This window comes from Mauremys reevesii, linkage group 2, assembly GCF_016161935.1.
Source record: "Mauremys reevesii isolate NIE-2019 linkage group 2, ASM1616193v1, whole genome shotgun sequence".
Classification (NCBI taxonomy): domain Eukaryota; kingdom Metazoa; phylum Chordata; order Testudines; family Geoemydidae; genus Mauremys; species Mauremys reevesii.
This window is the reverse complement of record NC_052624.1, coordinates 254,044,720-254,059,724: the sequence shown is the minus strand read 5'-3', so window position 1 is coordinate 254,059,724 and position 15,005 is coordinate 254,044,720. Positions and strand designations below refer to the sequence as shown.

General features: G+C 41.7%; 1 protein-coding gene across 5 annotated transcripts in view; it reads right to left on the bottom strand.

Moving 5' to 3' along the window:
• ZFPM2 (zinc finger protein, FOG family member 2) overlaps positions 1-15,005 on the bottom strand; it is a 469,416-nt gene that overhangs the window by 198,444 nt on the left and 255,967 nt on the right. For 4 of the 5 annotated variants that reach the window (XM_039524775.1, XM_039524770.1, XM_039524772.1 and 1 more), the window contains one exon: positions 12,694-12,827. In XM_039524775.1, coding sequence (XP_039380709.1) covers positions 12,694-12,816 — 123 coding nt within the window. In that variant the 5' untranslated portion in view covers positions 12,817-12,827. The remainder of the gene's footprint in view (positions 1-12,693; positions 12,828-15,005) is intronic. The other variant, XM_039524771.1, reaches the window with a different exon arrangement.

Genomic DNA, 15,005 nt, shown 5'->3' with positions numbered 1-15,005 from the left:
GGTCTGAGTGATTGCGATGTGGAAGTATGTCCTTCAAGATGAGGGCGGCATACCAATCTGCTGGATCTAGTGAGGGGATGATGCAAGCCGAGGAGACCATGCGGAACCAGAGTTTCTTCATGAACTTGTTGAGCTCTCGCAGGTGCAGGATAGACCTGAGGCTTTTGGTATTAGGAAATACCAGGAATAGAAATCCTTGCCCCTGTGCTCCAGAGGAACCTCCTCCACTGTCCCTAGCGATAGGAGTAACTGCACCTCCTGGATGACTAGATGCTTGTGAGAAGGGTCCCTAAAGAGGAATGGGGAAGGGGGGTGGAAGGGTGGGAGGGCACAGGATTGGATGGAGTATCCTCTCTCTACCATGAGGCGCACCCAGCGGTCTGAGGTGATACAGGACCATGCACGGTAGAAAGGGTATAGTCAGGAGGAAAAGGTAAGGCGGGGTAGATCCAGTCTATGATCTGGTGCACTGTCCTCGACCACACCTTCAAAAGTCTGGTTTAGGGCCAGAGGGCGGCTTGGGCTGGCCAGAGCCCTGGCCTGAGGATAGGTGTTGCCTTCTCCTGCCACTCCTGTTCCTCCTCCAAGAACCATCCTGTCGGTTCTGCTGATGGAATCTCGGAGGAGATTGCGGTCAGAAGTGTCTCCGCTGTGTGGCTGGAGTGTGCAGACCCAATGACTTGAGGGTGGCTCATGAGTCTTTCAGGCTGTGTAGCCTCTTGTCTGTCTTTTCAGAGAAAAGAGTCTTACTCTCAAATGGGAGGTCCTGAATGGTCTGCTGGAGGCCTGAGACTTGGAGCCAGGCTACTCCAGGCTACCCCAGTCGCCATGACCCTATTGGTGGCATCTGCAGCATCCAATGCAGCCTGGAGGGAAGCCCGGGAAACTAGCTTCCCCTCCTCTATCAGGGCCAAGAACTTGGTTCAGGAGTCCAACGGGAGGAGCTCCATAAATTTGGCCATCGCTGCACAGGTGTTATACGAGTACCTGCTGATGATGGCCTGTTGGTTTGATATATGGAGCTGCAGACCTCCTGTACAATAGACCTTTCTCCCAACAAGGTCTAGATGCTTGGTCTCCCTGTTTTTTGGGGAGGGCTCTTGGAAGCCCTGTCTCTCAGGCTGGTTAGCAGCGTCCTCAAGTGCAGGAGCTACGTCTGTTCCCGCCAATGCTTTGTCTGGTGACAAAGAGAGAGGTTTATAATGGCGGATGCTCCTGCCCATCCACACCCACCCCAGGGGTCCCGGGGCGGGGCTCGGTTGGTGCCAGTGGTGCAGCCAGCAGCTCCTCTCTCCAGGCAGCTGCTGCTGAAGGCTGCCTGCCTGCTGCTGCTGGCCTGGCGCCCTGCCCCCCCCAGCCACAGCACCCCCTTGCACCCTTGGCGTGGTGGGGCCTGGGGTGCTGGTGCGTGGTGCGTGCACAATGTTTTCCACCCTAGCAGCATCGTAGGATCTGCCTGGGCACCCCCTGGAGTCATGCCTTCATGTCGCTCAATATAGAGCCCAGCCCACCCTCTTCCACCCTCTGACTCCACCACCTAACCAAGCTTCACAATCATCATACATATATATATATGTTTAAAACTTATATATATATATATATATATATATATATATATATATATATATATATTTTTTTGTCTGGTGAAAAAAATGTCCCTGGAACCTAACCTCCCCATTTACATTCATTCTTTTGGGGAAATTGGATTCACTTAACATCATTTTGCTTAAAGTCGCATTTTTCAAGAACAAAATTACTACAGCATTAAGCAAGGAGTTATTGTACTAGAAGGTAATCTGGCTAATTCCCCTCACTTTTTTGAGTGAGGCTACGTTATTTCTTATGCTGTATTATAGAACAGATCATACTGTTTATATATTGTGATGGAGCAAGGCCGGATGGCTACAGGAAAGTATTGAGGAGCAGGTATGTTAGCTCCAGGCTAAGCAAATCCCTAGTACCATGGGAACCAAAATGGCAGTTGCTCCAGGCTAATCAAGGCACCTGGGGCCAATTAAGAACTTTCTAGAAGGCACCGGAGAGAGCTACATTGATTGGAGCACCTGCAGCCAATCAGAACAGGCTAATCAAGGCACCTGGGGCCAATTAAGAACTTTCTAGAACGTACCGGAGAGAGCTACATTGATTGGAGCACCTGCAGCCAATCAGGACAGGCTAATCAAGGCACCTGGTATAAAAAGGGGAGCTCACTTCAGTCTAGGGAGGAGGAGCCAGAGGAAAGAAGTGCGCATGAGGAGCTGGGAGCAAGAGACACAAGGAACTAAGAACTGAGAGGGGGTACTACTGGAGGATTGAGAAAAACACCATACAATCAAGCAGCATCAGACACCAGGAGGATCCTGTGGTGAGGATAAAGAAGGTGTTTGAAGGAGGCTATGGGGAAGTACCCAGGGAGCTGTAGCGGTCAAGCAGTGGTTACAAGTAGCACTATAGAGACTGCTGCAATTCACAGGGCCCTGGGCTGTAACCCGGAGTAGAGGGCAGGTCCGGGTTGCCTCCTAGCCCCGCTACTCCTAATCAGACATAGGAGTAGTTGATCCAGCCTATGGGTTTCATCCAAGGGGAAAACCACTGAGGGGAAGAAATCCGCCAATAAGCGCAGGACCTACTAGAGGAGAGGAGGAACTTTGCCACAATATAAAATACACCACTGTAATACTCTAACACATTTCTGAAAAATTTGATATGTAACAGGTTGTTATAACATCACCTAATAAATATTTTGAAATAATTAACATTGCTGTGGTCTGTGGAACATATAATAACATATATTAAGAAAAAAAATCTAGTAAGAGTTTATTGATTATTACTAAGGTATTTAAAACGGTATCTTAATGCAAAACATTATCAACTCTGACGGGGATATATACATATTTTACAATGAGTGAGAGCACAAGGAACTGGCACCAGAACACATACCAAATATTTGTTCCTGGTTAAAGTGAGTTTTACAAGAACCAAAGCAATAGCATAGTGACTAAAACAATCATCACCTGGTGCACCAGCTATGAAGCTCTCTCGTCTCAGCATTTGCGATGTAATAGGTGGACTGGGGTTCTGCTGGAAGAGGGCAACCAAGATAGCAGGTTACCTTGCCTCTTGTGTTTTGTACAGCAGAGACATGATAGCTGAAGTTGATTTTCTTTTCAACTCACCTGGACTCTAAGGCATCTTCACAGGGTTGGATTGATAGACATGTTCACTATGTTTGATAAATGAGGCACAGGATATTGGTACCAAGTAGCACCACTACAGTTGAAGGGGACAAACTGTGCTGTTAGCCACACCCTGCCTGCCCTTTGAAGTCAATGGAGTGGTTGAATATGACTGAAAGCAAAAATTAGCAAAAATGTTTGTATTTCCAACAAAACTTAGATTTTTAGGAGTTGGGATATGGGGATAATTCAATATTAAAGCATATTTGTCTAAAATTTACCATACTCACTATATCTTACTTAGTACAAGTGTCAAGCTATATATAGGCAGAATTCTGAAATACCTAAGACATTCGTTTCCATCATTCTTAAAACACTGCAGGTTATCTCACTTAACTGGTACTCAGAAAACTAGATATTTGGAATCGAAAGCATGGGTGAATTCCTAGCCCATTTAAGTCAATGAAAGTTTTGTCATTGACTTCACTGGGGCCATAATTTACCTCTTTCAACTGCATGACTGCCAAATTCCTATTGAAATGAATGAAACTAAACCTTTCAAACTACATCACTCATGCAATGATAAGTGCCATCATCAAAACTGACACCTTGATTTTCATTCTCAGTAATGAGGTCAAGTATCAGTGGTAATGGAGACTGAATCTTCTTTTCACCCTAAGGCCCTATCTACTCTAGGCTTTATTCTAACACAATATTATGTAGATCTGCTGGTACAGGTAAAGACAACATGGTGGATAATTACCAGAGGCTACTGGAGCTCTGTGTACAACAGCACAGCCATCAAGGCACCTCCACTGGCAATAAACATGGGGCGGGGGATTTTGTTGTGTAGGCACAACCTTAGATGTGATTTTTCTAGATCAGGCCTAGAGCATGCAGAAGTGGCGAAATCTACAGTGCCCCCTGATATTTACCTCTTTTATGCATAAAGGGACAGCTTCAGTTTCCAAGGTTTTCAATTCAGTACCTTCCATGAGCACCAAAGTCATGGTTTAACAATATAAGGCAGAAATAGCATGTGTGTGACTGTGTTTTGGATAATCTTATGGTCTATTATAACAGATAGAAAAATATTAATTATAGAAGATACCAGTCACCACAGGTCTAGGCCAGGTTGCAATTAAGTGCCTATGACACTGTTTTCACACACTTAAAACTTTCTGAAACATTCACCTATATGGCTGGAATTTTTCATGCACAGTCACTGTGTAAAGATGAAACTATTCAAAAAGTATGGGCAAAATTATTTCAGTCATTTCGAGTTGTGAGAAAATCTTTAGCAACTGAATTTTCTCATTGTAAATATTTTCCCCCTTATGTTTAGTTTTTTTGATGGGAAAGGAAAAAGTAGATCTCAAAAATTGCTGTCTTTAAACTTGATATTTTATATTTACACAATCCATAATGAGCAGTATATTTTGTGAATCATTGAAAGAAGGAGTTTTAGAAAATAAGCAAGTTATAAACATTTAAAATATGCTCAGTAGAGAAAAGTATTACTATTTAAGCAGTCACCTCAAATATGGACACTGTATACATGCATCTGTAGGTATTTACTTGTATAGTGACATGACTAGCCACATGAAAAGTGATACATAAATGTGATTCTCTATCACTTGAAGTCTTTAAATCAAGACTGGATATCTTTCTAAAAGATATTCTAGAGCACAAACTGAAGTTATGCAGCTGATGCAGAAATTATTGTGTTATGCAGGAGGTCAGACTACATGATCATGAAGGTTCCATCTGGGATTAAAATCTACGAATATATGAAAATATTGTTACAATATACACTACTGAAATGAGACATGCTGAAATGAAACAGATTTATTGAGATTTTTCGCATGGAACTGATTTAGTGTAATGAGAATGATTGGTAATTACTACAGCTTAATTAACATATTATTAGTATAAATTTGGCTCAGTGAAGATGTTTTTAGTATCAAATAATTAAGTAGTGTTTTTTTAAAAAAAGGTTTTAAACCCCAAATGGATTTTTTTTAACATTTGTAAACACGGTCTTTTAATACACAGGTGTCAAATAATGATCAAAGGGTACATTTCCTGGGACATCAGGAGGCCTCAGTCAAAAGAAAGAAAGTGAAAAAATAGACAAGGAAGTTCCATGCAAAAAGCTACTAACAACACAATGTTAAGGTTGAGAAAACAAGCATTCAGATACAAGGAAATGGAGAATAAAAAATGGAATCTCAATCTTAACTCTATTCCACTGTACATTTGCCTTAAAATATGGCTTTTTAAAAAAAATTAATCTTTACATATAGTAAGTGCCAGTTGAGTGCTTGTTTTCTCAACATTAAGGTTGCATTAGCTCTACTTTTTCATGCAGAACATACACATAGTAGAAACACTAACACGATTTGTTGTGGAAGTTGCCACATCTCCCTTTGGTATTCTGCATCACACAGTAGTAGGTGATAAGGTCCTTAAGTTCAAAACTATCTTTATACTTTTGTTCACTTGGGTGAGTATTTATTCCAGTCTTTACTGAGTACTCTTACAATATCAGTGTCATGTTTAAATTAAATCTGTACTTTAAATAATACAGAAATGAAAACATACGAAGACATTTTTATGAAAGACGTAAATGTCCAAACTACAAAGGAAATAACCAAAATCTTTGAAATGGTTCTGAGGCAGTGTACCCATTCTCCCTTGACACAAGTTTCACATTAAATCTCAATAGACCACATTATGAAGGGTAAGAAATTAATAAAGGCTATTGTGCACTGTGAATTTTCACACTGGATGAACACATTTGGTGTTTTTATAACTGTTCATGTAAAATAACTCTCCCTTACACTTGCATGGCGTGGAAGTCTAAAGGGATTACTCTTCATTGTACTATAAGATTTTGTGCAGGAAAGCTGCTTGGTTTGAGTGTTCTAGTAGTTGGGGGAATGGTGAAATGTTTTGAAATGACACTTGCAAACATAATGGACCTATTCTGATCTCAAACACTGGGGTAAGTCATGAATAAATCCATAGATGAGAACTGAGTTACAATGGTGTAAAACTGGTCTAATCAAGATTAGAATCAGGGCTGTTATTAACTATAGCAGTTTTCTATGTAGTAATATACAAAAAAGTGACTGCATGTTAACAGGAGGGCATCAGAAGTATGTATCTGAGGGCAAAATCTAGCCCATAGCATTCAAGTTAAATTGATAAACACATTACATTTTAAACAAGAAGTCATAGAGAGCCTATGTAGCTTTTTCAGTGGTCTTAGCCTCCAGTCAATGTGGCAAGTAAACTCTAATATTGTAACTCGAAAGATTAAAAGTGGCTGGGCACTATAGATAGGAGGATTTTAACCTGAAGTGACCAGCCACAGATTAGTGAGTGAATAATTTAACTGCATTTTGAACCTTGGCTTCTCAGACAGTCACAGCAATTCCTAACCAAATGATTTTAAGAAATCTTCTAGAAGAAGTATAGCTTTGGCAGGGAACCTTCAGGATCCCATTGAAGGGTCTCTTCCGTATTCCATCACTAGTCTGGTCCAAAACTGCACACTTTGCTCCCACGGATCCTCTCCACAGCCATTTGGAATCCTCTTTTCCTTATCAGGCTGATACAGACCTGCATCATCCTCTCCTCCTTCTGACAGAGGCGACAACAATGGGGGTGTGTGATACAACTGCTCATTGTTTTGCTTCACAAAACCCTGCCACAGGGCACAGATTAACACCAAAAAATAGATGGCTGCAGCCAAAGAAAAACATTTTTCAGAATGCCTCCACTTGATTAATGAAGTAATGGCATGAACCACTCTTTGACTTTCATCTTGTGCTGTACATTTTTTGCCACTTCTCCTCTAGAAATATCAGCTGTAACTGGGAATTTTTTGCAATGTTCTTTTCTTCTTATTCCCTCAAAGTTTTCAAAGAAGACCACAGGGATTAATATGGCTGCGTTTACAAGAAAATTATTTTGGTATAGGAGGGAAAAAACCAACCTTTTCTTAAACAAATTCTTAGTGCCTGATCATAGGACTACTTGTGTGAACAGGAACTACTCTCATGGCTGCAGGATCTGAACACAGGATATTTCCACATTAGCAAATGTTATCTCATCTTTCTTTTCAAGTTACATTTGATATATACTACGGCCCAGATTGCAGTGTCAAGAGGTGGGCAGGTATCACTACATATCTTGAAAAATCCACCTGTATATTTGGCACTACTGAGTTTTAGGAGCTATATGTCAATGCACATATTTAAGAGCCTCCAAGCAAGACTGGTGATTAGAATCACACCACCTTCATTCTATAGCAGAGCTCATTGTTTGTTTAATTTTTGTTAAAAAACGTAAAAGACAAAAATGATTTGATGAGAACTTATTTCCTGCAAGCCAGCAGAAGGACATCGCCTTTTAGTTTTCTAGCTGTTCGCAACCTACGGGCTTGGCTACACTTGAGAGTTACAGCGCTGGTGGTGGCTTTACAGCGCTGCAACTCACTCCCCGTCCACACTGGCAAGGCACATACAGCGTTGTATCTCCCTGGCTACAGTGCTGGTTGTAGTCCACCTCGACGAGAGGAATAAAGAGAACAGCGCTGCTCTTGCAGCGCTGGGATGCCAGTGTAAACAGTGATTGATCTTACTACGCTGTAACTGACCTCCGGAACCTTCCCATAATGCTTTTAAGTAAAGATAACACTCTTTGTTTTGTTGTGATGCCTCTCTTTGTTTTGTTGTGAACTCGGGGCTCCCCGTGCTGCTTATCTAAAAAACAAACACAGCTACTGTTTGCTCGAGCAGAGGCAGGCAGGGGGATGAATGTCCACAGCTAGTGTTTGCTTGAGGAGAGAAGCAGCCCGGCGGGCGGGAAGCAGGCAGGGTCCGTTTTGGAGCAGCTGCTTATCTGGTTTGTGAGGAAAAAAACAAAGAAGGCTATTTGCATTTAGTGAATATGAGAGGGGTGGGGGAAGGGGTCGGAACTTGCAAGGCAGGGAGCTGACACAGTGTCAGCTCCAAAAATCCACACTCTCTCTCTCCCCCATGCTCTCGTCACACTCCACCCCACCCCCCTCTTTTGAAAAGCACGTTGCAGCCACTTGAATGCTGGGATAGCTGCCCATAATGCACTACTCCCAACACCGCTGCAAATGCTGCAAATGTGGCCATACTGCAGTGCTGGTAGCTGTCAGTGTGGCCACACTGCAGTGCTTTCCCTACACGGCTGTACGAAGACAGCTTTAACTCCCAGCGCTGTACAGCTGCAAGTGTAACCAAACCCTACTACAGCTGCACTTCTAGCAACCACTGTTCACTTTTGTTGGAACTTTGAGATCTGCTGTCCTTGAATTGGAAGTGAAAGGCGGGGGTGGGGGGTAGGGGGGAAGGCTAAAACCGGTGTGCCCAATTCTGCCTGCAGATACCAACTCCACACATACATCTGAAGGCTAAAGAATATTGCCTAACAGAAGTAAGTAAAAAGTGAGTCTTCTTTATTTATTGTGATAATGCAACACTGTAAATACTTCTTAGAGGTATTTTGATACTGTGAGATATGTGAATGAGACTCTTGACTGACTCCTAGCTGATAAAAATTAAACACTTCTCTTCCTTGGTTAACCATCAGATTTTCCTTAGTTCATCTGGTAGAGCTACTACTTTATGATGTCCATGCCCTGGTGTGGATAGTGCACAAGATAGTCAATTAGTGGATTCCACTAAGTCTCTTAGCAATGTCTAGGCACTGCTAACTGGAAGTCAACAACAGCTATTGCTATTACTGTAGTAGCAAATGCCACTTCAATCAGTTGTTCAAGATGCCCAACCTTCCACTATTCTGAGATGTATATTGTTAATGTACTTCAATACAGAACTTGAAAGATCTGAAAAGTATTTGACATCTGGCACAGTGACTCAATTAATTACTCTGTTGAATTAATTATGGTGCTGAATCTCTTGAACCAACAACTGTGAGTTTAAACTCGGCATCAGAGTACTGCCTGGAATATGAACCAGTTTAAAAGAGTATTATTTCATCTTCAGATTTTATTCAAGGCTGACTAAAAGGAGAGCAAGTAGGTTGTATCTTTTGTAATAAGGTAAATGAATCCTCTGTGGGAGATAGCATCACACTGCTGCCACACCAAGAATCATTAAGGACAGATAATTAATTACAAGGACTCATGCCCACCCATACCTTTCAAGAGTCAGCCAGAAGCAGATGTGTTGGATCAAGTACGAAAATCCAACTGCAAAAACTGTGAAATGGTAGCCAAGAGTTCACAGAATTTTCCTTTTGTTCCTTTACCAGAGATTTACTTTTAAAGTCTTTCAAAGATTACTTGATCCATTTATAAGGTTTATCACACCAAAATGTTTGCAGTGCTCACTCAGAAATGTGTGAAACCTGCTGTCAAGCACTCAAGTGAAACTATAAATGAGTCTTAGGAGGCGTGGCTTTCCCTAGATGAGCTTTTAAAAAATATATATATAAATAACAAATAAGCAAATACAGCTCCCTTTAAGAACAAAAGAGAGCATATGTTTTAGAGAGAATAGGAATCAAATATGTCAAATAGACAGAAAGTTTAAGAATAAAACAGAAAAGCTTCATAAAAATATAAAATAAAAATGATTACAAGCTGGCATCAGGATTGTCAGGCCTAAACAATACATTAAAGATTTATCAAAATGTTGATGTTTTCCTACAACATTCTAAAGTAACAAGCTAATGCTTAGAGGGAGAGGCCTCACTGATGAGGAAAGATCACCATTATTTGGGAAAAGCTCTTAGGAAGAGAACAGAGCTGACCAGAGCACTCTAATTCCATTTCACAGCAATTTTGAGGGTTTCAAAATGTGTTTTCATTCCAATGTGGAATAAAAACAAAATTTTTTTAATGTTTCTATGAAATCAGACTCCAAGCTTTATGATTCAGGAAGAGAGGGGGCATGCGTGTCCCTCTTTAGCCTGGTGGTTAGGGCACTCACCTGGTATGCGGAAAACCCACATTCAAGACCTTGCTCTGCATGATTCAGAACTAAGTTTTTCATCCCAGATCAGTGCTGGTGCTAGGCCATTGGGGGCCCTAAGCAGGAGTACCCCCCGCCCCACAATACTAAAACAGGCACGTTCTTATAATAAAAAGTGAATGAGGGCCCAAAGAAATTGCTTAGTCTGCTTTTGCCTAGTGCCGGCTCTGTCCCAGATCACTCTAAATCAGGCAGTGCAAGGGACTAAAACCCATATCTCCCATCTCCAGTTCAGTGCCTTAACCATCAGGCTTTAGTGAAACTGATACTTTCCCGCAAGATGTTTCAGTGCTGACAAAACAGCTTATTTCAGCAAAATTTTGTTTTGTCAAAACTGTTCTTACCAGCTGTAGAAGAGAACAGAGGAGCCCAAATACACCAATGAGACCAAAAACTGGGTAGAAGTCCTGCTCTATTGGCTGTGGTTGCACTCCAATTCGTCCAGAGAAACATAACAAAACAGTAGCAGTATCGCTGTCACATTGCCAGTTTATTCTAATGATGCCTTTTAGAACTCCTACAGTTACGGGTCAGTCACCATTTCTATTATATGTTACACTGTTTCTAATTTATAACCTGCAAATGTTTGCTTAAGCTTTATATACTGATACTATCATCGGTGGTAGTACTAGATAAAGCAATAATGGGGAGATAGTGCCAGTTACTATGTTATGTAGGCTTGCTCTGAGTAGGTCTGAAAACACTAATTAAAATGCCAGTACCTCCCAGGAACACTGTTTACACTAGTGCTCACATGCCCATCCCTGCCACCACTGATGGAGCTGAAATGGAAGTAGTAATGGTAGGAAATTTTAGGAGAACATTCTAAGTAAAGATACAGGCATAGTGCACAAGATTTTGGTGAAAGGATCAGCTCTAAGATATCGTGGTGCTTTATTACATAGAGATTAGACAGATAGACATGAAAGAGAAAACACTTATGGACCAGATTTTCAAAAGAACCCAGAGCCCAATTAGTCACAATGGGAACGGTTGGGTGCTGAAAATCTCCCCCCTTTTTAGGTTCCCATAATGAAAATGTAGTCCCATTTGTGGATGCTGAGCACTTGGAAAACCTAGCCCTATTGTTTCTAGGCTATTAGTCCATAATATGGATTAGCATGTTTAGATTTAAAAAAAAACACCCTATATTAAAAAGGGTTAAGAAACATTACGGTTTAAAAATGGGTATTGCAAATATAAAGTAACTACAATATTTCTTCATTACAATTTTAACAGGCATACTTGCAGGACAATTATGCAGCAAATGTATTTTAAATATGGAAATATATTTATATGATATACTGTACTGAAAAAGTTTCACAGTTCTTTATGTCATAATGTGTGCATGAAACCACTGATCTGCTAAACAGTAACTGCTCTGAAGCTCTATCCCAGGGCTCGGCAACCTTTCAGAAGTGGTGTGCCGAGTCTTCATTGATTCACTCTAATTTAAGGTTTCGCATGCCAGTAATACATTTTAACATTTTTAGAAGGTCTCTTTCTACAAGTCTATAATATATAACTAAACTATTGTTGTATATATAGTAAATAAGGTTTTTTTAAATGTTTAAGAAGCTTCATTTAAAATTAATTTAAAATGCAGAGCCCCCTGGACCAGTGGCCAGGACCCGGCAGTGTGAGTGCTACTGAAAATCAGCTCACGTGCTGCCTTCGGCATGTGTGCCATAGGTTGCCTACCCCTGCTCTATCCTCTCAAGGAAATGCAGATTTCAAGTGTCTAATACATCTCCACTGAGATCTTACTTTGTATTTCCCTCTTCAAAATATGATCTTTTAAAATAACCCAAGGAAAGAAACCCAAAGTACATAAAAACTAATGTTGAGGATGAAACTTAATTATAGACAAAGAAAATTTAGAGATAGGAACGACACTATCTTTAACATACTAAATTATGGCTCAGCAGTACAGTACTTATATAGACCACTGACTTCGGTGAAATCAGGGCTAATTTGGATGATACCTCATATAATTCTAGGCACCCATGTCAGAATCCTTCAATACCTTGACATAATGGCTGCAAGTAGATGACAGATTCTGTAGTGCTCAATAGCCTTATGTTTAGTAGGGGTTAAATTAACTTTAATACAGGTTAACATAGTCATTGTGTATTTTCTATATACTTTGTTAATATGAATTGTTCAATAATTAATCTGTGCTCTGAAACAGTTAAAAAAAACCTCTGATATGTTATTAAAAGTGAAAGCATCAGTTTGGCTCAGCAGATAAGGTAAAAATCAACATATAACTCTCCTAATTCCAAAGTAACAAGTTTAGTACCATTAATCTGTGCCTTGTATAACCCTTTCTAGACTGCTGCCATAGATGGACTGCTTGGAAAAGATCCAAACAGCACTGTCCATGAAAGCTTACAATGGCTTGATTTTAAGTGATTTGGTTGAGTAGCAATAAAGGCAACTCCTAAAGGATGAAAAACAGTATAGCAAAGTCAACTCACTGGGCATCTACATACCAAGGTGTTATTATTCAGACCCATCTTCCCAGCAAAAGGCCCCCATGTTGTTCCAACCGGAAGCTGCTGCCGACTCTGAATCTTGCGCTCCCCATCCTTCTGGAACATCTCCAACTCTCCTGCAAACAAAGAAAACAAGCAACGTTTAGAGTACTGTACTTTCACTTGTGCCTTGACAACAACCACCTCCGTCTTTGTGTTTGTTTTACATGCACAATGTTCTGAGGACCCATATAATGAGAATTAATTATGCTTGTCTGAAAAACAACTGATCTTGTCATCCTGAGAAAAAAACTAAACCTTCTTCCTTATAATTATATTCAAATTTGGGTTACAAAGTCCTATTTCTTTCTTGCATCTTTTCACACCCATTATATTTTGAAGGCATTTTTATTTGGTAAGTCTTTGAGAACGAGAGAATAACAGTTACTCAAGAGGCTTTGATCACATGCTGAGGAGGTGGTAATGGCTGCAGAAAGAAAAAGTGCAATAGGAAGTACAACACCGGAGTTAACATCCTTCCTGCATTTCACTGTCACAAACAGCCAAATTCTGAAGTCTTTACTCAAGCAAAATTTCTATTGGGCCACATTCTTTTCTCATTTACACCAATGTAAATACAGGGTAACCCCACTGACTTTGGTGGGGCTCCTCTGGGTTTATACGGGTATATAGAGAAAAAGAATTTGTCTCAACTAAAGTTTTGCCTGCATTAGGATTTCAGGATTTGACCTGAGATAACTAAGGGTAAGTCTACACTACGGGATTATTCCGAATTTACATAAACCGGTTTAGTAAAACAGATTGTATAAAATCGAGTGCACGCTGCCACACTAAGCACATTAAATCGGTGGTGTGCGTCCACAGTCCGAGGCTAGCGTCGATTTCTGGAGTGTTGCACTGTGGGTAGCTATTCCGTAGCTATCCCATAGTTCCCGCAGTCTCCCCCGCCCCTTGGAATTCTGGGTTGAGATCCCAGTGCCTGACGGGGCAAAAATCATTGTCGCGGGTGGTTCTGGGTAAATGTCGTCAGTCATTTCTTCCTCTGGGGAAGCAACGGCAGACAATCCTTTCGTGCCCTTTTTGCCTGGATTGCCCTGGCAGACGCCATATCATGGCAACCATGGAGCCTGTTTTGCCTCTTGTCACTGTCACCATATGTGTACTAGATGCTGCTGACAGAGGCGATTCAGCAGCGCTACACAGCAGCATTAATTTGCTTTTGCATGATAGCAGAGATGGTTATCAGCCATACTGTACCATCTACCATGCCATTGTAAATTGGCAATGAGATGACAGTTACCAGTCCTTTTGTGCTGCACCATCTGCTGCTGTCATAGGTGCCCTTGGATGAGATCGGCCGGGGGCGCAAAAGACAAAAATGGGAATGACTCCCCGAGTCAATCCCTCCTTTATGGTATCTAAAAATAGAATCAGTCCTGCCTAGAATATGGGGCAAGTGTACTAGAGAACCAGTGTATCAGAGAACCAGAGAGCACAACCGCTCCGTGTCAGATCCCGCAGAAATGATGAACTGTATGCCATTCACAGGGGGTGCCCCTGAAACAACCTCACCTGTTGATTCCCTCCTCCCCCAGCCTTCCTGGGCTACTGTTGCAGTGTCCCCCCATTTGTGTGATGAAGTAATAAAGAATGCAGGAATAAGAAACCGTGACTTGTTAGTGAGATATGAGGGGAAGGCAGCCTCCAGCTGCTATGATAGTCCAGACAGGACATTAAGCAGTGTGGGGGAGAGGAGCCCAGCATCTCGCTGCTATGATAGTCCAGGCAAAATAGAATCTTTTCTTTACACATGAAGGGCGGGGGCTGATGGAGCTCAGCCCCCTTTTGCTATGATGAAGACGGTTACCAGTCGAACTGCACCATCTACCAGGAATGATCAGGAGTTTTTTACCCAGGCGCCCCCAGCCGACCTCACCGGAGGCCAGCCAGGAGCACTCACGGGCTGATGATGACAGATACCATTCCTTTTGCACTGCACCATCTGCCACAAGGCTGATGATGAGGATGGATATCAGCCATATTGTACCATCAGCCACCCATGGGGGGGGGGGCGAGGATGCTGCCGTTGACTGCTGCAGCATCGCGTCTATCAGCAGTATTCAGTAAACACAGGGTGACATTTAAAAGAGTGAAGAGAGGATTTTTTTCCCTTTTACTTCTGGGGGTGGGTGTGGGGGGTAAATTGACGAGCTATGCCCTGAACCACCGCGGACAATGTGTTTGACACTACAGCTATTTGGAGCTCAGCCAAGAATGCAAATGCTTTTCGGAGA